The 24,820-nt window shown below is 36.6% G+C and overlaps 1 protein-coding gene across 1 annotated transcript in view; it reads left to right on the forward strand.

The window, feature by feature from the left end:
- PCDH15 (protocadherin related 15) overlaps positions 1-24,820 on the forward strand; it is a 1,631,248-nt gene that overhangs the window by 1,479,021 nt on the left and 127,407 nt on the right. The window contains exons 26-27 of the mRNA XM_057308638.1: positions 12,185-12,294; positions 13,798-13,938. Coding sequence (XP_057164621.1) covers positions 12,185-12,294; positions 13,798-13,938 — 251 coding nt within the window. The remainder of the gene's footprint in view (positions 1-12,184; positions 12,295-13,797; positions 13,939-24,820) is intronic.

Here is a 24,820-nt window from a genome sequence, read left to right on the forward strand (position 1 = left end):
TATGATTAACGTATAACATTGTAATAGTTTGAAGTGCACAACATGATGATTTGATATATGTCTGTATTATGAAGTGATTACAATATGTTTAGTTAACATCTACCACCTCATATGGCTATAATTTTTTTGTGTGTGAGGAGAACTTTCAAGTGCTGTTTTCTTAGCAACTTTCAAATAAGACTGGAAGTTTATACCCTTTGACCACCTTCACCCATTTTAGCCACTCCCACCCCACCCCCTTGACTCTGACAAACACCCATCTGTTCTCTGTATCTATGAGTTAGGATTTTTTAAGATTCCACATATAAGTGAGATCATACAGTATTTGTGCCTCCCTATATGACTTATTTCACTTAGCATAATATCCTCTAGGTCTATCCATATTGTTGCAAATGGCAGGATTTCCTTCGTTTTTATGACTGAATTACATGTGTATAATATGTAATAGAATATATAAAATTTTTTCTTTATCCTTTCATCCACCAATGGGCTCTTAGGTTGTTTCTATGTCTTGGCTATGATAAACAGTGCTGCAGTGATATGGGGGTACGAATAACTACTCAAGACAGTGATTTCTTTCCTTTTGTATATATATCCCAGATGTGGCATTGCTGGATCATTTGGTAATTCGGCTTTTCATTTTTTGAGGAACCTCCAGGAAAACTGGCTGCACCAGTTTGCATTCCCACCAACAGTCCATGAAGGTTCCCCTTTCTCTGCATCCTTGCCAACCCTTGTTATTTCTCATCTTTTTTATTCTAGCCATTCTGACAGTTGTGAGGTGATATCTTACTGTGGTTTTGATTTGCATTTTCTTGATGGTGAGTGATGTTGAGCATCCTTTCATGTGTCTGTCGAACATCTGGATGCCTTCTTTGGAAAAATACCTACTTTGCCCAATAGTCCCTCTACCCACTTTTTAAACAGATATTTTTTTAAAATATATTTTGGATATCAACCCCTTATTAGATATGTGATCGGCAATTATTTTCTCCCATTCCACAGGTTGTCTTTTCATTTTGTTGATGGCATCTGTAATTTTTTTAAAAAGCAAATACAAAAATATTTAAAAATTAGTTAAATCTAAGATCAGATATGTATCTTAGAGTAAGTTCCTTATTTTAATTATGTTTAAAATATTTCATCATTGGGGCGCCTGGGTGGCTCAGTTGGTTAAGCATCTGCCTTCGGCTCAGGTCATGATCCTAGGGTCCTGGGATTGAGCCCCACATGGGGCTCCACGCTCAGTGGAGAGTCTGCTTCTCCCTCTCCCTCTGCCCCTGTTCATGTTCTCTCTCGCTCACTCTCTCTCTGAAATAAATAAAATCTTTAAAAATATAAAAAATAAAATATTTCATCATTTAAAATATTTAAGGATAACCAGAAAACTATTTTTTTTACCACTTTTTGCTTCATTGTCTTTGGCTCAATAACCAAGTGATTGTGCTAAGTAAAGAATTTGTTTATAGTTATCCTGATCATAATAAAAAGTAAGCCTAGAAATAATGTATATATTACAACCTCTTCAGCAAAAATTTAAATGAAAATAAAGTTCTCCCACTTTCTAAATAGTGACAAATTTATCTAATACAGTATTGAATACTGATGATATACCATCCTTCATAAATGGCATTAGTGCACTATTTTTCTAGGGTATGAACAACACTTAATGAAAAAAAAATGACTTCTTTCTTTCCTAAAAATTCTGGAGATCTTGAATGTGTGTTTTATGCCTATATTTTATTATTTAGTCATATATTTGATGTAGTGCATTTATTCAACTATCAAAGTAGAATTAAATAGAAATATCAAATGCTCTATATATGCATTCTTTTCCCCTTTTTTTGATGTTTTTTGTATGACTGTCTTAATAGATTTCAAGATTTATGGCGATTTCTCATCTTTATATGACTATTTCATACCAAAGGCATTGAATCTAATCAATAGAAAATAACAAATAAAAGCATTAGAGGTCCTGTTTTAAATTTGCTGTCATGCCTTTCAAAAGTTCAAATGCACAAATTCATCTATAATGGAGAAAGAGCCACCCCTAAGTAGGTAAATGAGCCAAAACATGAAACTGTTTCCTCAGAGATCATCCCTAAGTATTTATATACACATTGTACACTATCTTCAGTAAGTAGATTGATCTGCCAGAAATGAACATGCTTCGTCTAGCATATTTTGTAAACCCTGCAGCCCCTGATCCCGCAGTTACTTTATAGGTATCTGAGGGACATAAAATATAAATGGTGAGCACCATGTTTACTATTGAACGTATAATCGGAAATCTAATATTACTATGCTTACCACATTTTACTATAATTTTTCACATAACTGTCTGGTTTGCCTGTAAGGCTATAAGCTTTATGAATGCACAATCCATTTCTTCTCTCCTGTCTTTGTATTTTTATTGCCTAGTGGATGCCAGGCACATGGTATGTATTCAGTAAGTGTTTACTGAATGAGTGGGTGAACCTCTATAAGTAAACGTATTGAATTTTAAATGATTTTGTGATTGTTGTTTTTTTAAGATTCAGAGCCCACCTCTACTATGCCAATTCCACACCCTGGTTGTTATTTTTGAATGAAGACAGAAAAGGTCTATGGATTTAAAGGTATAAAAAATAGAAAAAAGAAAAATATTATCCCCATTTCAGATGTAAAATTGTTCTGTGACTGAGAACTAGGAAGGGAAAATCTGAGTGCTTAAGACATAATCTGCAGTATTAGCCAAGAGCAATATTACTTATTAAAAGTATTCCATTTTTTTCTCATATATTCATTAGCAGATAAGTTTATGGAGATATTATGTAAGTATTAATAGAATTCAGTGAGATCATTTAACTTGCTGCGAAGGGGATACTTATGCCTGTCATTTTATACCTTTAAACTGTTGGGATTATGAGAAGACTTCAAAAAGAATGGCTAGATGTTTACACACCAGTTTCACTCTTTGGAGAGGTAAACTTATTTTTCTGCTCCTTTCGCAGTATAAGGTCTGATAAAGAGAGTAAAATAACTTTGGATTCTGAATTCTGAACGTAATGTTTTAAGGTTACCAAGTTTTGGGGCACCTGGATGGCTCAGTTAGGCGTCCAACTCTTGGTTTCAGCTCAGCTCATGATCTTGGTTTCGTGAGATTGAGCCCTGCATCAGGCTCCGTGCTGAGCACATAGCTTGCTTAAGATTCTCTTTCTCGGGGCGCCTGGGTGGCACAGTAGTTAAGCGTCTGCCTTCGGCTCAGGGCGTGATCCCGGCATTCTGGGATCGAGTCCCACATCAGGCTCCTACACTAGGAGCATGCTTCTTCCTCTCCCACTCCCCCTGCTTGTGTTCCCTCTCTCGCTGGCTGTCTCTCTCTGTCAAATAAATAAAATCTTTAAAAAAAATGATTTAAAAAAAAAAAGATTCTCTCTCTCCCCCTGCCCCTCCCCCTTCTCCCTCTCTATAAATACGTAAATAAGTAAGTAAATAAATAGTTACCAAGTTTTTTTGACCCCCAGAATAATAAGTATTTGATCATCTTACCTACTACTTTTTAAGTAACAATCTTTTTATGTTTGCTTTTATCATATTATTTTTATCACAGTAAACGAGTATATACATAAAATTTTAAAACCCCACTTCCACAGAGACATGCATCAAAGAACAAAGATCTCTAGTATGTTATACGTATAATTACACATATTTCATTTGTATGTATTTGTTAGCATTTTAAATAAAGTTGCTTCTTTTCATTTTTATCATGGAAGGATAGTTGACATACAATGTTATGTTAGTTTCAGGTGTAGGACCGAGTAATCTGACAACTGTGTGCGTCACTGAGTCGTCACCATAATAAGTGTAGTCACCATCTCTCAGCATGCAACATTATTACAGTATTGTTGCTTGGATTCCCTGTGCTATACTTTCATTTCTGTAATTTATTTGTTTTATAACTGGTGGTTTGTACCTTAATCCCCTTGAGCTTTTTTGCCCCCCTCCACCTCCCTCCCCTCTGACAATGACCAGTTTATTCTCTGTGTTTACGAATTTCTGTTTCTGTTTTTTTGTTTGTTTTGTTTTGATTCCAGATATAGTGAGATCATATGGTATTTGTCATTCTCTGTCTCACTTATTTCATTTAGCATAATACCCTTTAGACCCATCCATCTTATTGCAAATGTCAAGATTTCATTCTTTCTTACGGCTGAGTAATATTCTGTTGCATATACTATGTATATAGTATCTTCCTTATCCATTCATCTATTGATGGACACTTTTGTTGCTTCTCTATCTTGGTTATTGCAAATAATATTGTGGTAAACATAGGGGTGGACATATCTTTTTTAACTCATGTTTTGTTTTCTTTTGGGTAAATACCTAGTAGAGGGATTACTGGATCATATGGTATTTCCGCTTTTAACTTTTTGAGTAACCTCCATCTGTTTTCCAGAGCAGCTCCACCAGTTTGCATTCCCACCAACAGTGCATGAGGGTTCCTTTATCTCCACATCCTCACCAACACTTCTCATTTCTTGTCTTTTTGACACCAGCCATTCCAAGCTGTGTGAGGTGATATCCCATCCTGGGTTTGGTTTGCATTTCCCTGATGATGAGTGGTGTTGAGCGTCTTTCCATGCACCTGTTGGTCGTCTGGATGTCTTCTTTGGAAAAATGTCTATTTATTCGCCCATTTTTAAATTGGAGTATTTGGGTTTTTTGTTGTTGACTTGTAGAAGTTCTTTATGTATTTTGAATATTAACCCCTTATGAATATATCATTTGCAAGTATTTCTACCCACTCTGTAGGTTGCCTTTTTGTCTTGTTGGTCGTTTTCTTTGTTTGGAAGTATTCAACTTAAAAGTGTTCAAGTTTTTTGTTGTTGTTGTTCCTCCTGTCAGTGAGACAAACTTGTATATCAGTATAATATTTATGCTAAACTTCCAGAAGTAGAGCCCATAAAATAGTTTATTAATAAAGCCATAATGTATGCAGTACTTACTCTATGCTAACTTTAAGGAGAGTCTTTTGTCCACATTATGTCCCTTAGTACACTCCATCATCTTCTAAGTAGGTAATGTCCACTTTACAGATAAAAAAAAAAAGAATAGGAAAGATAAGAATTTTTGCAAGATCACATAGGTAGTAAGTAAATTCTTTTTTTTTTTTTTTTAAAGATTTTATTTATTTATTTAAGAGAGAGAGAGACAGCCAGCGAGAGAGGGAACACAAGTAGGGGGAGTGGGAGAGGAAGAAGCTCTCCTTCTTCAGACAGATTTATTGTAATCTATATTTTCAGAAAAAAAAATTGAAATGCTAAACAGATATCTCTCCCAGCAGAGGAGCCTGATGTGGGGCTCGATCCCAGGACTCCGGGATCATGCCCTGAGCTGAAGGCAGACGCTTAACGACTGAGCCACCCAGGCGCCCCATTAAGCCAGAATTTTATAAATTATATTCCTGGGTCTGACCCTATGGACCCCCTGAATCAGAATCTTTAAGCATGATGCAGGAAAAAAATCTGCAATTTTTAATAAATTCTTCAGGTAATTCTTATAAACTTTGAGAGCCAGTGACTAAAGAAGATCAGATAAATTCTATTAATGTGAATAATAAGTGAAACCAATGAATACATACACCCTAGGGTGCAGATCTAGCTTCAGATAGCTCTCTGGACTTGAGAAATGGTTTACTACTCAGGGCATCAGTTTTCTTGTCTTCAAGATAAGGATGCTTTGTGGATCAGAAAGATGCAAAACTCTTAAAATAGCAAACATGCCTTGGAAAAGATGTAAAAAATACAGGGTCTAACCATTTCATCCTTTATTAATCTTTTTTTAATCTACGATCCATCCTAAAAATTCTGGGAAAGCTGGCATTTCTCTCCTGATTCATGTCTTTTTAAAACTGACTTTCTTGGCTAAATAAGTAAAATCAGATCACCCTGATGCAATTGCTCCAAGGTTACAAATAATAAGAGTTCTGGTGGATGCTCTTTTTTTTCTTCCCATTTCATTAAATTCCCTTATAGTAGATATAAAAACAGTTCTTTAATTGACACTGATTTGCAAATATATTGAATTCAAACATGTCAAAATAAATTAGATTTGTCTCTCAGTAGAAAGAAAGCAATAGAACCAGATTGAGTCCCAGTGAAATTTTATAGCATCTATTTACAAACACTTTCATATCCTAAACTGCACGACATTTAAAATAATTAGGAGCTTTATGTGACACACACAACATTTACTTTTATTGTTACTTCTTGAACCCAACAATAAAAGTAGGTTTTAAATTGTAGAATAATTGTTTCATCTATATTTATACTGTAAAGATGGGGTCTACCATTTGAGAACTGCAAAGTCTGTTATTTTAGCATAGTCATTATTCAGAGGATTCAGATATGTTAAAGTGTATTTAATTGAGACAGATTTATTGTAATCTATATTTTCAGAAAAAAATTTGAAATGTTAAACAGATATCTATGAATTAATTTATATATCCACAAGAAACTTATGTTGTAAGTATTTTGCATATAAATTCTGTAGCAGTTAACTTTTCCCGGGTCTCACTTTATCTGCAAAGATTTATTTCTAAACAACAGGCTTGAAGTTATTTTGATCAATTTTCTTCTTACTGAAATGCAGCTCTTTGTCGTACATTCATAGTGTAATGTGATTGAGCAGTAAAAAGAATAAAACCACCAAAAGATACAGGGGAAGCTTAAGTACATATTGCTAAGAAGTCAGTCCAAAAAGAGGACATACTGTATGGTTCCAACCACATGACAGTCTGGAAAAGGCAAACTATGCAGACAGTAAAAAGATCAGTGGTTACCAGAGGTTCAGGGGGAAAGAGGGGTGGGTAGCTGAAGAAAAGGAGAATTTTAGGTCACCCAAACTATTCTGTATGATAGTGTAATGGTGGATATATGACATTATAAGTCAGTCTAAACCCATAGAACTCTACAAGGCAAGAGTGAAGCCTCATGTCAACAGTGGACTTTAGTTAATAATTATGTATCAATATTGGTTCGTCAATTTTAACGAATGCACCATGCTAATGCCAGGTGTTAATAACAGAGCAAACTGGGGGTGGGAGTACATATAGGAGCTTTATACTTTCTGTTTAATTTTTCTGTAACCTAACTCTGCTCTAAAAACCAAAGTGCGGTATCAAAAGAAATATACAGCAGTTTTACATGTAAAATTTAGAAGGGACAGGACAATGCAAATAGCAAGATTAATGACCTAATAAAATGTAAATTTGATATCTATCATAATTGAGTTTTTTTGATTAAAATATTATTTATGCTTTGTTTAAGAATTAGCTTAGGTTGTTTTGTTTTTTCTTTTTTTCTTTTTTAAGATTTTACATATTTATTTATTTATTTGCACACATGAGCACGTGTGAGAGAGAGAGCACGAGTGCACTAGCAGGGGGAGCTAAGCAGGGAGCCCAACAGGGACTCGATCCCAGGACCCTGGGTTCATGAACTGAGCTGGAGGCAGACACTTAACAACTGAGCCAGGTACCCCCAGCTTAGGTGATTTTTGGAATTTCAGTCAGAATCTAGGGGTTTTGTTTAAAATGGCCAATAAAGCCCAAAATGTTGCCCCAGGTAGGATAAATAAGAGCCAGGGCTACATCAGGATATGTTGGTACACATGCACATCGAATCTACTTCGGATCAAGCTTTGTGAGGGAGTCTCTGAAGGTCTTTACAAGTGTGAAACCATGAGTCTGTCCAGGTTCAAGGTCCATATCGGTTAAAGCTATAACCACTGTCCTTAGCATGTTGCTAGCAGTTCTCTTCTGGGGGGGGGGGACCCAAACTGATCTCTTGCCTTAGTCTAAAGATTCATAGGAAAGCTGTATAGCTCCACTCCTGAGTCCTGTGTGATCCAACTGCCTTTTTTATTGGAAGAGCGCTTTTTCTCAATTATATTGGCAGTAAATCTAGCTTTAAAAAGCAGAATTCCTGAGTTTCAGGCACCCGACAACTATTTGTTTTGAGTGAGGTATTAAAAGTTTAAATTGGAAGAGGGTTATTGACATATTGTTTATTATAAAGTGGATGAATTGCAAGTATACAAATGAAAGCAAGGGGAAAACGTTTTTTAAAAAAGCTTCTGAGGAATCCTTTATTTGGCCATAATTCTTCGTTTCTGAAATTAATCAGTAAATTTGCCCATACTCCTCAGAAGGTAGGGGGATAATGATAAATCACATGACGTCAGACTAAGAGTGCGGTTGGACCAGAAAATACCTTATAGACAGAACTCCGAAAGTCATAAACTGTCAGCCCATAGATCAAACCAAGTCAGATGATGCTTTAAAAAATAGATTTCCACTGGCTTCCGAAATATAAAAGTTCATAGAATTCACATAAAAACTTGAACTTCCTTTTTCCCATTTTAAACTTACACTGCACTGGCAACATTGCATGGTAGTTGCCCTCATTAAATAGAGCATCAGTGCCCTCCCGAGCCCTTCTGTCCACCCAGCTCCCTCTTAATGGATGCCCAGCCCACATCATTCCATTTCCTTACCTTTCTGTGCTGTCAGCAGCTTTATAGATCCTGATTTACACCGACTCTTTCATTGTGTATTCAAGTAACCTGTGACTCCTAAGGAAATATGTAGTTTGCCCAATCATGTAACTGGTACTTTCCAGGGTATAAAACAAAAATAAAACAGGGTCTGCCTTGCAATAAATAGAAAAGAATTGAAATTGTGTGATCTAAGGCTCATTACCATGGAGGTTCATTTAATTCTAGCCAGGAGAAAATTGCATTTTTATAGCATGTTTTGATTCTGGTAGAAAGAAGTGTGTTGGAACAATTAAGACAAAGGTTAATGAAGAGATATTTTGTCTAGAAAGTAAATCTGTTTTAAACATTTACTAACAAATAGAATTTTAAGTGCTTTTAGTGGTATGCATAGGATTTAAATTCCTTTTAAAATGATGCCCTTTACTTTTTCCAGTATTGATCATTTCCATCCTAATTGTTCAAAAATATACATAAAATGTTGTTTTTAAAGTTTGAAATAAATGGTGGCATTTTTCTAATGTTAAAGCTGAAGGTACATGAGCTGCAGACTTTCTTATTTCTGTACTTTACCAAGAAACTAATTACAGAAAGTATAAAATTTAGTTATCTCACGAGTAGTAACAAGATAAACAAGTAAACAACTTTTTTTTTTTAAAGATTTTATTTATTTATTTGACAGAGATAGAGACAGCCAGCGAGAGAGGGAACACAAGCAGGGGGAGTGGGAGAGGAAGAAGCAGGCTCCCAGCAGAGGAGCCTGATGTGGGGCTCGATCCCATAACGCCGGGATCACGCCCTGAGCCTAAGGCAGGCGCTTAACCGCTGTGCCACCCAGGCGCCCCAACAAGTAAACAACTTAAGCAATGTTTACTTTCACAAGAAGAAATTCAATTTATGGAAGTGATCCCAGAATATAGCTAACGTATGTTTTCTTGTATCAAAATTAACTTGTATGGTATATTGATCTGTCATAAGTTAACAATTCATTGCTCTTAACATTCAAATCAAGGTGTATCAGTTATCTCTTGCACATAACAATATTTTTACAAACTTAGTGACTTAAAACAACACATATATCATATTGAAGGTTCTGTAGGTCAGAAATCGGTTACCTGCATTCTGTGTTTCATTGTCTCACACAGGTTTGAATCAAGGTGTTGGCCAGGGCCAGTGTCTCATCTGAGGCTTGACTGGAGAAGGGTGTGCTTCTAAGCTCGTGTGGTTGTTGGTAGAATCAGTTATGAGTGGGATGTTGGGCTGAGAGCCTCAGTTCCTTGCTGCCTGGTGGTCAGACATCACATCATCTTCAGTTTCTTGCCGTATGGGCAATTCCACGTGTCCCCTTCATTCAATCCAGCAAGGGAGAGAGTTAAGAGTCTCCTAGCAAGAGGGAACTTGCAGGATACAGGCTCATGTAATGTAATTACTGGGGTGACATTCCATTTTCTTTGCTGTGTTCTGTTGATTAGAAGCAAGCTGGCTGTCTTGTGAGAGGAGAACACTATGCAATGGTCAAAATGTCAGGAGGGGCCATTATTGTGGTCCATTTCAGAGACTGTCCTGTTTCCATCTCTCTGATTTTAAATCCTTTCCAGGTTTTTGATTTCACAACCACCATAGTCAATCACTAAGCAATGTAACAAACAGTGCATGGTCTTAATGTCTCTGTTATAATCTAAAATATTGTACAAGAATGTATCTATTCATCATCAAAGCAGTCCGTCAAAACCAACCTTAGTGTCACTTTTGTGAATGTCTTCCTTTATATGGTAGACTATTATCTTTTCTGCTCAAGGTTACCGAAGGCATCCGTATTCCACTGAACTGACACTGTGACAATGTGTAAATAAATTGCTCAGAGAATATAATTGTTATCTCAGATATGTTACTTTAGAAGTGTCTATCTAGGCAAAGTATCCTTTTCTAATGTAAACATGTTCTTGTTAGTGGGTACATTTTTGGTTGGAAATAATCAAAATCCTAGATAAAGGAGAAATAAAAGACAATTTGTTTCAGTAACTGAAATGATAAGCTTACCTAGCTTCAAGTATAGCAGCATTTAGAATATTAGTCAAAGTATAAGAGACCTATTCTCAACCTTTAGTTATTTAATTTGTGTTGGTATCATGAACGACAAGAACCTGATCAACCTTTCTCATGGGGTAACATCCAACAGCATTAAAATTCTTGCAAAAAAATTTTTTCTAGTACTTAAAATTTCTGGGCAAGACTTTTTTACATGAGATGTGAACACTGAGCAAAGAAGATAAAGCACCCTCAGTGGTCAGAGATGGGTAACGTGTCTATCCACATACCCTGGGGATGTGGGCAGCCTTACCCAAACCGCTTAGATGGGGTATGGAGGACGTGTGTGGTTATCTGCTGTAATAAAAGAAGGCAGAAATACATGTGTACAGACATACATACTTCATCATTTTCATTCAAAGCTATATGGATTAATTCTTATTCTTTAGCAAAAAATTGTTACTGGATATGCGATGAATATATGGACCGCCATTAGCCACTAGAGCATCTGTAAAATAGGTTGCTTCACATTTCGGTAACTTAACCAAGCGTATGCACTGTGGTGGCAAAGAACATAGCAATTTCAACATGTTTATAAAGAGTTGTATATAATTAATTTTCCAGACTATATGTTTGCAGTTCAGGATTTGTTATAAAAGGGTTCAGTGAAGGCACAATACGATTGCACAGTGTAATCCAGGTTAGAAGAACTGAGAGGATGGAGATAAAAATAAGGAGCAATATTAGAAAAGTATTAAAAGAAAAAGCCAATGGAGAAAATGATGGTAGGGTTTGTCTTATCAGTTTGAGGAAAGAGGTGGTAGCTTAGAGAAGTTGGACGCGCTCGATAGATGGACTGGACTATTTACTAACTTTTTTAATCTTTTGGATCTGGGTACTATAAATACCTGTATATGAAAAAAGTGAGATTATTTGGATTAGGTTACGATTAAAATTATGATAGCCTAGTTACAGTGACCAATACTGTAAAATAAATGAAGATTTTGAGAATCAGATGTGTTGTTGAAAATATAACTTGGAAATTAAGTAAATATCATAGTACTGAGGACAGAACATGGCTACAGGTAGGCAAAATCAGTGAGTTCAAGAGAAATGTGAGTGTTGTGACATCATCTGTTCAAATACTTTTCGTCCATTTAAAGCTTCACAGTACAGCAAGAACAAGAACTAGAAAGAGTCATCTGGAAGCTATTGGTTAAATATGCCAATAGCAACAACACAAGAGCAACATTTTATTTTACAAAAGGAGGTAGAAAATTATATCCTTCTATTGCTTTCAGTTCAGAAGGTAATTTAGAGAAACAAGTGGGAAGAATTTTGTATGATGTTTGGCAGATAATAAAATAGTATCTGAAATTAAATTATATCTCAAATTAAAAATAATGCAGGTGACATTCACAACCAAGATCATTTGCATAATTGTGAACAGAGTTTGTTAGGGCTGGAGTCTTAATGTGGTACTTCTTTGAAAACTTCAGAAAATGTATTATTCAAATAAATGTACTCACACATGAACTAGCATATTCTATTATTAAATTCAAAACTCTGTCATGACAAATAGACTACAAAAAATGAATCCTCTTTTCTAAACCTGCAGACCCCCTCCAGTGAGTGAACTTGCAACCAGAGGGACTATGGTTGGTGTGATTTCGGCAGCAGCCATCAACCAGAGTATTGTGTACTCCATAGTTTCAGGAAATGAAGAGGGTGAGTAGATATTCTGTCTGTGTCTTCACCATAAACTAATACACTTGGATCTGAGATTCAGTTCAGATTGAATTATTATTTACCCCATTTTTTCTAATGAAAACCCATCCAACTTAAATGTAATTGGTGCCTTTGTGCTTAATCTGATTTAAAAATTGGTTATACTAACAAACATGATTCTCCCCCACCCCAGGAAATACTAACTATCCAATTCTGGAAGCTTTCCTCTTGCCCTCGTTTAGGTATACTTTAATGCATTTCTTCAATATTAATGCATAATACTTTCAGCTTTTGGTCATAATTATTGCCTCCTGGGATCTTTTCCCACCATTTGGGATCATCCATGACCTGCTCCATGTCATAGCTAGGCTAACACTGAAGAAATTTTAGGATCATAAATAATTTTGAATGCCCAAAGACCGATATCCATGATAAAACCCACATACATGGTATAATATGATTCTTCAAGTGGTCAACTTAGATATAAAATTCACAGTTGTAAGTAAATAAATAATTTGAGTTTTGTCTACCAACCACTTTTCACTGAGAACAGGATGTTTCACCAGCTTCTGGGAAGAAGTTCATAGCTGCATTTCTCACCTGTTCTTTTTCTCACCATTATCCACAGTTAGTGATCCTGTTTTTCCATTTTGATAAACTGGGTGGCCTGGCGTGTCGTTAAGTGGTCAAGAGATAGTCAATATACATTTTGGGGCACCCGAGCGGCTCAGTCTGTTGAGTGTCTGCCTTAGGCTCAGGTCATGATCCCAGGGTGCTGGGATCAAGTCCCACATCAAGCTCCCTGCTCAACCAGGAGTCTGCTTGTCCCTCTCTGTCCCTCCCTCCCCTGCACTCATGCTCTTGCACTCTTTCTCTCTGTCTCTTTCTCTCAAAAATAAATAAATAAAATCTTTTAAAAAAAAAAGGAATTGTCAATATCCATTTAAAAATACACGAATGTTCAATATTTAATATTTAGTAAGTGAATGAGTAAAAAAATCAATGCTATTAAGCATTTCATAAGGAATTTATCAAGGAAGGCCCTTTTTAAGTATTTCAATGACCAACCATTACTAGAAATCACTGCCCCTGCAGCAGGTGCTGGACATCTTACTTTTCTTACTTTCTTCTTTGTTCCTAATGTGCTGCTATGCCTCCTCCCTAAATATCACAAACTTCTGATGCCTTTTAGTATTTAAAGGACCATCCAAATTTACCATGATGGATATAGTATGTGGTGCTTCCCAATTTAATGGACTGATGAAATATTGTTTTCCAGGAGAATCTCAATGTAACTAGAAAATTGAGGTGTTCACTTAAGTACACACTGATGATAATTTGAAGAGATGGAACATAGTTTCCAAAAGCCAGCATCCTGTCACTTTCATGCATTACTCCTGTTAACAAGAAGTATTTTTAAAATCACAGTGCCTTTTAAAGAGAATTCTTTTTTTTTTCTTATAGTGAGAAGGAAATGACCAAAGAACTGTATTTTAATTGCAGATATGTTTGGAATTAACAACATCACAGGTGTTATCTATGTGAATGCCCCCCTGGATTATGAGACCAGGACAAGCTACGTACTTCGCGTCCAGGCTGATTCCCTGGAAGTCGTCCTTGCCAATCTCCGAGTCCCTTCAAAAAGTAAGTTATGTTACTTAAGCATTCTATAGGGATTTTATGGTGCTTCTGCTCATTTTCTGATGAAGTACATATGTCCAAATTTATTAGTAAAGAACATAGGGAGATCAGTAGTACTTGGAGCTGACTGTCCATCCATTTTAACAGCTGGTAGAGGACAGTGCAGGGACTGATTTCATACTCCTGAAGTATCAGGGTAATAACACATCGTTTTCAAACTGGGTATACAATATTGCTAGAATCAACTTTATTCTTAATCCCACTGTGAGGCTCTGACAAACTTTCTGGAATGTATATTGTTAATGGGTACAGGACTGCTCAACATTCTCTGAGTTGTGTGGTCTCTTGTACTCACGGATTTTCTTAGCACAGAGGAAAATGCATCTTAAAAAAGTGACTAACATTTATTGTAAGTTATATTTGGCATTATATTTAATTCACATCCTTTTCTAGGAGATGAAAATTATTCCCATCTTACAAAGACAAGATAAGAAAAGGTTAAGTGACGTTTTAAAAATTACGCTGTTGGTAAATGAAAACCCATAGATTTAAGCTCACAGCTTTTGACTCCAAAATCTTTCTCCAACATCCATGTGATATAGTTTACCAACACAAGAGAGCAAGTAAAGCCAATATGTGAAGGGCGTCAGCAGAGATTCTGGGAGATGTTAATGATAAGATAAATGCTGTTCTTTTCCATTCGTTGAGGTAATACTCCTTTGCACTTCGGTCAATTCATCTTTTTATAATCACACCAACTTTTTTAGAATTTGGAAGACAGGAGAAAACCAAATTTAATTTAACCATTAGTGGAATGGAAGCTCAGAGAAAGCATGAAGGAGGAAACAGGCTCCTTTCGCTCCGGGGGCCTTTCCTGGACATCGTATGCCAGCACTCCATCAATAAGCATCTTTAGAAGGGGAGGAGGGAAAATGAAGAGCCTGTGAGAACCCCAGCAAGGGTACAGGCATAAAGCCAGAGCAACAGAGCCCAGGCGGTGGGAGAAAGGAGAGCAAGGTAACAGAGCCCAGGCGGTGGGAGAAAGGAGAGCAAGGTAGATAGAAAAGGCAAGAGATGTGCCCTAGAATTTTCTCTACCATGCAGTAATTGATGATCCTAAAAGTAATCACTCCTTTTTTATTTCTTTCAAATCTCACTTACTGATCTAGTGTGGAGGGCCGCACAGTTGCTCAGAAAGGTACAACCAAGTCATCTGAAAAAAATCAGATTATATACAGTGTATCTTTGGAATTAAGGGAATTAAGTTGTCTTCAATGATTATTCATCACTTGTGTAATTAAATTGTTTAAAAAATATCAGGCCAGTTTCTTGAGTTCTTAAAATCTTTAAACTGCAAGCAATTACATTTTTATAAAATGTAGAGGAAGCTTTGAATGGTCAATTGAATTGACTAAACCAGGAGTCAAAAGGTTAGAGTATTTCTAAATTCTATAATGCGAACTACCTTACTGAAACTAAGGAAAACATGAAAACAATTTGAAAACTATATTTGTCATCTTTCTTTGAAAAAACTGAACAGTTAAATTTAGAAAGAAAAATCTGCTAAATATTTAGGTCATAAAACTTGGCATTTTTCAGGAAATAGCTCTAATTTCTAGGAATAGACATATTGATATCTCATATGTGAATATGATACAACTAGTTCTCATTACTTTAATATAAATCTAATCTCAGGCTAATAAAAGTTTAGCTAATATACCTGTGTATACTTATATGTGCCCAGGTATGCATGGAGAGCTGAGACCAGCTGGCACATGCATGAAGTAGTCTCTCGGAAGGCCTGAAATCTAAAAGCTAAATGTTAATTTGTTTAATGCCTGAGGCTCTTAATATTGTTAACATTTCATGACTGACCTCTGCCTCTGGAGTCTGAAATACAAACTCATGTATTTAAAACACAGTTTCATTTATTAATGACTGTTAATAGCCTATAATGAATCCCTAGTTCATTAGCTATGCAAAAATAAAGCCATTATGTAAATTAGGTTAATTAATGAATTGTTTAAAGGTTTATCCCTGCTTTAGAATTGGCTGCCCCATGGTCTTCAGCTATGCCATCTGTCACATGAATAGAGGTAATAAACAAAAGAGGTTTGATTCATTGAAGAAGTCTTTTATTGTAATTTCTTTGCCAACAATTTGTTAATGAAATCATTTTCAAAGTAAGTTTTACAACTATACTGTAACTGGATTTAATATTTAAATGCAATTTAATAATTAAAATAGAACAATTTCAGAACTCATCTCATACTCTGACACTAGGAATCTTTAAAACATTCTAATCTTTTAGTATGGACAGTTCAAATGTACATAAAATTCCAGAGAATATTATAATGAACCTCCAAGTGTCAACTACCCAACTTTACCAATGGTGCTCTCAACCATTCCCTTCCTTATTATTTTGAAGCACATCAGAGACACAATATTTCATCGGCAAATATCTCAATATGTATGTCTTGAAGATAAGGACTCAAAACTTAATCATAACACCATTATTACTCCCCCCAAATTAATAAAAATTCCTCAATATCAATGAATATCCAGTCAATATTATATTAAAAATGTATGCATATCAGAATCCTAACAAGGTCCATATATTGCACTTGGTTGAAAAGTATTTCAACTCTTTTAAAATATAGGCTTTCCTCCCACCACACCTTTTAATTTCCTTTAATGTGTATTTGTTCAAGAAATGAGATTTCCGAAGCCCAGGTTTCAGTGAAAGTACCTCTAAAGGATCATTTCATATTTTTCTTTATCTCCTTTATTTCCTGTAAAATGATAGAGCTAGAGGCTTGGTTAGATTTAATTTGTTTTTTTAAACAAGTAAATTGTAGGTGATATCCACTGCTTCCTCAGAGAGGCACGCCAGTCCCTATGACTTTCCTTTCCTGATGGCTGCAACCACTGGTATTCAAGTCCTATCCGTTGATTCCATCTTTCCATTTCTTCTTTTGTAGTAGCCAAATATTTCCATAAAGAGAAACTTCTCTGCATCAAATATTTGATTACCCTGAAATCCTCCTTCTATAGGAAAGACAGGAAAAAATGTTTGATTCTTCCCTTTTATTTCCTGGTTTTCAAAGTAATGCATGGATTCACTATCATACTCCAAATGTGATCACTGAAATAACACATAGTTTTGGTTTTATGGGTCATATGGTCTCTCTTCAACTATTCAGTCCTGTGGTAGCTGAAAAGAAGGCAGAGACAATCTGTAAAGAATATGGTGGGTTGTTCTCCAACACCAAGCAAATGGGTGTGGCTCCACTCCGACAAAATTCTACTTGCTGGCATTAATCTGTGGGCCAGACTTTGACTTCATTCTCTTACTTTTACTTTACATAATCCACTTGGCCCCTCCCCTACTGTTTGTGTATCTCCTACTGTGAGCAATGCTTTCGCTTCATCTACTTCCTTTTCCCACACATCTCATTGAAGAAATATTGTTTCATTCCTGTTAATACCAATAAGACAATCAGTCATCTAGCTGTCTACACTTTGTCCTGTGGTAGACTCCTCACAGTAGGCTTACAAGAATTAATTGCAGTCACGTTTCCTATATTTTTGTGTATTAATGACAGCTTATCTGTGGACCGGAAAGTTGAACATAAATTTGGCTAGCTATAAAAGCCTTGGGTGGCTCAGTTGGTTAAGCATCCAATTCTTGGTTTCGGCTCAGGCCATAATCTCAGGGTCATGAGATGGAGACCAGAGTCAGGCTTTGCGCTCAGGAGGTGGCCTACTTCTCGGTCTCCCTCTGCCCCTTCCCTCCACTCCTGCTCTCAATCTCTATCTCTCTCTCTCAAATAAATAAATTTTTTTAAAAAGCCTTGACTCATATTTTCTGTTTCTTCTTCTTAAATATTTAACTCTTTTTTTCCTCCCATGAAGTATCACTGCCAAAAAGTATAATGACAAACTGGTTTTCTTTTCCAATGTGTGTTGGTTTTATTTCTGAATTTCCAAAGAATTTACTCTTTTTTTTCTTTAAAGTTCAGTTGTTTTTTGGAATGTGTCTCCGTTTTGGCTATTCTGAGTTATTTTCTGCCTATGTATACATAGTATATGCATTCAACCCTTATTTCAGAAAATTTTTCTTGAATTCTAATTTTTTTTATTTTTTCCTTTTTTATTAACTTGTTTTTCATCATAGCTCACTCCTACCATGCAAGTAATGAATTATTTCCTATTTTTATACCCCTTTCTCTCTATCTCATTAATATCTTTCTTCATTGCATTTAGATTTTTTTAAGATTTTAATTTATGTTTTTCTAAATTCTGATACGTGGTTTTTTTTTACATGGCTTCCTTTTTTTCCATAAGCTATTTTAGTTTATTTCAACATACTAACATACAGTTTGTATTTTTTTTTAAATACCTTTAGTTTTTAAGAACCATTGTTTTGATCACTGTTCTATTTTTTTACCTTGTGGGCTTTGACCATGGTCCTTTTCTAGTTTTCATTTTTCAGTGAAATTATTTTTTCTACACTCAAAAAAAGGAAGGCGGGATAAGACAGCTTTTCTAGCTTTCGACTATTCTTTCAGTTATTTTCACAACGTGATAAAAAGAAATACTATGCTTTTACTTTTAGAAATATGCTTGCTTCTTTCTGCACTCCCACTTTCATTGGAGAAACTTTCTCTCTCTTCTCTTTTTTTTTTCTTTTTTTGCCCTATTGTCCCTGCCCTGCTCTGCTCAGTTTATATTCTGCTCTCAGGGTTTCCCCTTTCTCTGTAGTGTGAAGTTTTGCCCTACTGCTTTCCTAGAACCTTAGTCACATGGTCACTTAATGCGCACTGGCAATTTGAGATTCACTGGCTCTCAGGGCAACAGAATACTTAGCCCTCCCTCAGCTTCCTTAAAAACAGTTGCTGTTATCATACTTGCTGATAATGCAAGAGATCTTGTTTCTGTCTGTTGTTTTCTCCAGTTGCTCATATTCTGTGATTTGGAAGTTAGCTCGTTGCAGTATTTAGTTGGAGAAATTACCTGTTGGTTTTTGGTCTGATTGCTAGGATATTATCCTAATTACATAAATGGGATAGTGAAGAGACCTTGAAGCAAGAGACTCCCACAAAAATAACTGTACATGTTAATAACTTAGTTCCATGGCTGCTGATAAGAGAGACTCCCGGGTCAGAGACTAAGGACCTCAATACTCCCAAGAAAGTATCAGCAGGTGTATCAGAGTAGCACTCAGCATGCAACACGGGTCCCTGAGCTCCAGACCTCATGGCAGGTGTAGGTCCAGGGAAGACCTCCCTTGAGTGGAGCACACCACAGTGGGGGCAGAGGACACAGAGCTTGGAGACTCTGCCACTTTTATAACAAGCAATAACAGTCTTACTAGAAAGATATCGAGGAAATTGCCAGACTGTGCGATGCATTTCTGCAAAGCATTATCTCACTTTTCAGAATTGCCAGCTGCATAAACAGTTTTGTGTCCCTGGTAGAAAAAAAAGATCCAAGCAGTGCAATTTTGGAACACTCAGCAGGACACGTGGAGGTGCAAGACTCCCACAGTATACTGTCCCCAATACTTAGCCATTCAAATCCCTGTCTGTAATGAGGCGTGATTCAGGAAGATTCGAATATTACATTTCACCTCAATCATCTTCTTCAATTCCCTAAATACACATCTTAATCCAAGGATATTTGAAATAATTGTTGAATCAGTGGAATTGTTTCACAGTTGATGAATTTAGAGAATGAGAGCTCCATAACTCTCAGGTTTTCATACTGTGTTAGATGTTAACTAAGTTTAGGATTAAGTTTTCACTCGTGTGCTTTAGATTTTTCATACAGGGCTTCTAGATATATTTTGCCTTTCTTAACTGCTTTTATCATTAAACTCCATTAATCATTTGGGCAGTTATAATAAATATGTGACCAAATGAATGAATGAATGATGAATAAAATAGTCCAAATTAATGGAAAGCATTTTTAAAGAGCAAATTTTCCCCAGAATGGAAAAATAACCGTGAAGAGAATGGGTCTACTAGCTGATTAGCTTATCGGTAAAATAAAAGTAGTTAAACTAAAATGTATACCAATAAGCCACAAATATGATAGATTCCTCTCTTTTTTTCTTCCTTCCTATTCACCAAGCTCTAGACTTAGCATATCACTGACGAGTGCAGGTCTTACAGAGATTTGTTTTCCTTTGAGAGAGAGGCCATTCCACTCCCTTGACATTGATTATTAGCATTTATAATGTGCCAGGATTTTAGAACACAGAGATAATGAAATGAAGTTGCTACTTTTAGGATCCCTTTATTCGATGCCTGACAGACACAGATACAACTCATGACAACAGAACACCACACTCTCATGGGGTATGGTGGCTCCTGGACCCGCAGTGATGTGTTCACAGAAGGGTGAGCAGCTAACACCTGAATGATCGGAGACGTCCTCTCCAACAGACCGACCTGGAAGCTGTACCGTGAAGAATGAGCAGAGGAAGTTTGAAAGGACAGTTCCAAACACCACTAGTGAGCATGCATTGGAAATGATGAGAAACTCAGAATTAAATCAGAAATTTAGAAAAAGGACCAACATACAATAGACCTAAAATGACAGATGTGCAAGAAATAGAGGTCGCCAAAGATATTTAAACTAAAACAAACAGCAGAGCAGTTCACCACGCTATAAACCCTTACTCCCAAGGAGAGTAGAAAGGATCAAGTGAATGGAGATTTAGCAATGATTTTATCTGAAGTATTCCTTTGGGAAGAGAAGGTTGTAAACTTGTGTTTGCATTCTGCTCCACAAGACATCCATCCCCAGAAAAGGAGGTTGTGAGAGTATAAACTTTTCCATCTCAAGTTTCTTGTTACTGACACGTGAGACCACAGTGGCCAGGTCTTGGGGGCACAGGGCATCCATGTCCAAGAGCTGCCAGAGGGGGGCAGTAGTGCAGACAAACTGTTACTGTGGCTGGATCAGAGGGGAATGACAACCACCGCCGGACAAGCCTGCTCTTGGCCGAATTATGCAGGCAGAGAACCAGAGAATGCTATCCAAGGTCCAGATTTGGGACCCAGGTGAGTGCCAGCTTTTGTCGATGTGCAGTAGGATCATCAGGACGAGGGCGAAAAGCAAACGTTAAAAGCTGGAGATGGACCTGCCTCTCTACCAAAGGGATGAGAAGTAACCAACTGAGATAGCCAGCTCAAACTGAAATAGCTCAATGCACCCCACTGACAGCCACTGCTTCACACGCCGGTCTGACCCAAAGGCTGGGGGACCATTTCCTAATAATGATCTTTATATTGGAACTTTCCTGCCTACCTTACCTACCTTTCCTCTTCAACCCCAGGGGCCAGAGGATGGCAGCCTGTGTGAGTTAACAGCTGCTAGGGAAGGGGTGAGGAGCTTGATGAATCGAGAAGAAGGAGCCTCTTCTAACCTCTTCTCCGCAGGCAGGAGACTTTCCAGGAATATGCCTGTGCTGGGACAGAAGAGAAGTTTTACCTTCAACTTAAACTGGAAGTACTGATTAATATATTTAACTAGATTACATTTTAGTTTACCCATGATTGTAGTACATTCTATGAATTAAAACTGTTTTTGTTTTAAATATCCGGGTGACTTGAGCTTTTATTCAGCTGCAGAGCAAAAGACAGGCTTAAATCAGCAGGATAAAAAGAAGAGTAGAAGAGACAACATAGACTTCTATCGTTGACTCCCTGGACATGAGAATAGCACACCATTTGAGCATGGTTGGAGTGGAATGTAGTTACAACACTGTCAATGAATTTAAGGTCCTCGAGGGTGGGGATTTTTGTCTGTTATGTATATTGATAGCTTCCAGTAGCCTAAAAGGCATAGCACAAACATATGCTCAATAAAGGTTTACCCAGGAAATGAACAAGTCTGGAAAAGGAAGGCCAGCTTGTGAAGGGATTCAACTATCAGGCAGACAGCTCACAAACATGTAGTGTGTGTACTGCCCATGGTCCCTACATTGTAGCAAACCTGGACTCTTTTCAATGCCAGGATTCAGGTGGGCATTAGAAGAGATGGAGCCAGTACAGGGTTTCAATCCTGGGAGGGCTCCTGGAGCTCCCCTGTGGCGTGTGATGTTGTAGGAGTTCTGAAAAGTTCTAGACGGTGATTTCTCAGTCCTCCCGCATGGCAAATTATCTGATCCTCCAGGTTCCAGAGTTTCATTTCTTCTGCGCCCCATATGGTCAGGTATCCGCATTTTTCCTGCTTGGCTCTCACTGAGCATTATTATTGATCAAATAAATACCTAAATCATTTCATGAGTGAAAGACAAATGTGAAGGGATTCATATTTTTAATATTATTTCAAAATTATGAGTCCTTTTTTGTGTCTGTCTATGTTCTCTGTCTCCCCAGACCTGCTCGGTCCCTCCTGGGTTTTCAGGATGGAACATCACTGTTCCTAGAAAGACCCCAAGAGACCTGTGTGCAGGAACCTCCACAGAAACAGATGTCAATATTTCTGCCACAAAGTCATCACCATGTTTTTAATCTTGATACAGAGCAAAAGCAATAATATGTGCCTTTATAGCTAGTTCAAAGATGTATAGTTTGATTTATGGAATTCCACAATTAAAATACAATTCTTCTTTTATGGTAAAATTATAATTATCTTTAAATGTAGAAGAAAAAACACCCCAGCTTTTTATAAATAGATCATTGTGTTTTGATTCAATAGCTAGCCTTTCAGTCAGGAACAAATGACAGGACAATTAAGATAAACCTTAAACTGGTGATAAAACAATTCAAACGCTATTGATTTCATTTTATAGTTTTGCTGTAGGGTACAAGCTTGTAATACATTTCATTTCCTTGGCTTTTCTGGTTCCTAACAGAAGGTCTTTGACAAATAATGCTAATGACTCTTTAGCCGTGATTGACTGACTTAAAAACTTTCCTCATATAAGTTGGGTGACAACATTGCAGCATCTCACGTTCATTTTTTCAGTCCTAAAATCCCGTATGTTCAAGGTCTTATATTTGTTCTATAAAAATATAACCGTGATTTTAGAAACTGTATTCATACTTTGTTACTTTAAAACTTGGAGACTACTGTATGAAAGCTAATAGCATTATATCCTTTATTGTATTTTTGTCTCTAAAATTCTAGGTATCTTATATAAATACACAGTTGAAACAATTACATTTTTAATGAAACAAAAATTTATCTGTCCAAGAAAACAATTGAATTGTGCAAAATAGCTTTGCTTGGAAATGTGATTTTAAAATGGTTATGGAATTTGATTAATCCATTTCGGAAACCAAGTACATTGAGGCAATATTCTTCTGTTGAACCCAAAAGATATTTGTTGAACCGATGACAAAGATGTGAGGTCAACCCTTCTGAATGAGAGTACAGATTATAATACATATTTCTTCCCATGTATTGGGAAGAAAAAAATCATGTTCCATGAAGAAAACATTTTTTAAAGATTTTATTTATTTATTTGAGAAAGAGAGAGAACAAGCAAGGGAAGAGGCAGAGAGAGAGGGAGAGAAGCATAAGCCGGGAGCTGGATGTGGGGCTCGATCCCTGAGATGGTGAGCTGAGCCCAAGTCAGACATTTAACTGACTGAGCCACCCAGGCGCCCCCATGAGGAAAACATTTTATATGACTTCCATGGTCAATTAAAGCTAAAATATTTAAGAGTCTAGGAATGCATAAAATTGTTGTCCTTAACTTATACCTAAGATTAAGCCCCAGGGCCTAAAGACAGGTGATATAATTTGTTTATTCTTGGGAACTTCTGTTTAATTAGTAGTTAATAATTTAATTTTTTCCTTGCCTTTCCAGGCAGAATTTAAAAATTCAGATTCAAATGGAGCCCAATCGCTGATTCACAAATATTTTTGTTACCTTATCTTCTGTTTCCGAGAGCAACAATCATCTGATTAATAATGAAGTCCCAAAACTATGCAACAGAGACTCTGTACCTTTTGCTTCAGAAAAACTCCCATTTCAACAGAGGCCAACTAAGCTCTGTTAAATGCACTTGAAACTGTGCACGGAAGTAAAATCTGTTAAGTCATATATATATTACGGTAATATCGTTTCCAGAAATAGAAAACGGAAGCAACTATCTGGATAACATAAGCATAACATTTATCTCAGCCACTAAAAATAGGGGGGAAATTATCAGAATTTTTCTGCTAAATACATGATTCTTTATATTGTTGATGAGTGCGGCCATTGGCCCTCCACAGTCTCTTGTTACATGATCAAGGTCAGCTCTTCTCTAGAGAGGAAGGAAGCACAAGTCTTTTTAATATTTTGCTCAAGATTTAGATAGCTTTTAGATTGATTTTATTCATTTTTATCTCTTATAACAAAAGGAAAGTGAACTTTCTTTTGTCTTAGTGGCATGTTCTACTTTGACCAGCTTTAACAAGCTGGCAAACTTACCAATGGATTATTTTTAGAAGAAGAAGAAAAAAAAAAACTAGACAAAACTAGTCAAAACTGCCCATTAACTAGACAAAAATAGATTTTAGAGTTATGTTTAAAAAATAAAAAGCATATGGTGAGAAGAGCCACACAGAAGGAATGTGAGTAGGATGTCCCTTCCATAGCTGTCATCCTCTCAACTGGAAGGGGCTCTCGACTTCCTAGGTCCCTGCGTCTCTCAGTCTCCATATTGATGGAGGTGTTTTCCTTTAATCTCAAGGACTTGCTCTACCTTACTGTTCTTGTTTACACTGTTCCTGTGTCTAAAAGGTCCTTCCGCCATTGTTCTCCAGATAAACTTCTAATTCTTTTACAAAGCTCATTTTAAAACTCATCTCATTTTTTACCTTCCTTGATCACCCATTGTCCCTGTCACATGCGGAACAAATACGACAGGTCTGTGAA

This window comes from Ursus arctos, unplaced genomic scaffold (assembly GCF_023065955.2).
Source record: "Ursus arctos isolate Adak ecotype North America unplaced genomic scaffold, UrsArc2.0 scaffold_7, whole genome shotgun sequence".
NCBI lineage: Eukaryota > Metazoa > Chordata > Mammalia > Carnivora > Ursidae > Ursus > Ursus arctos.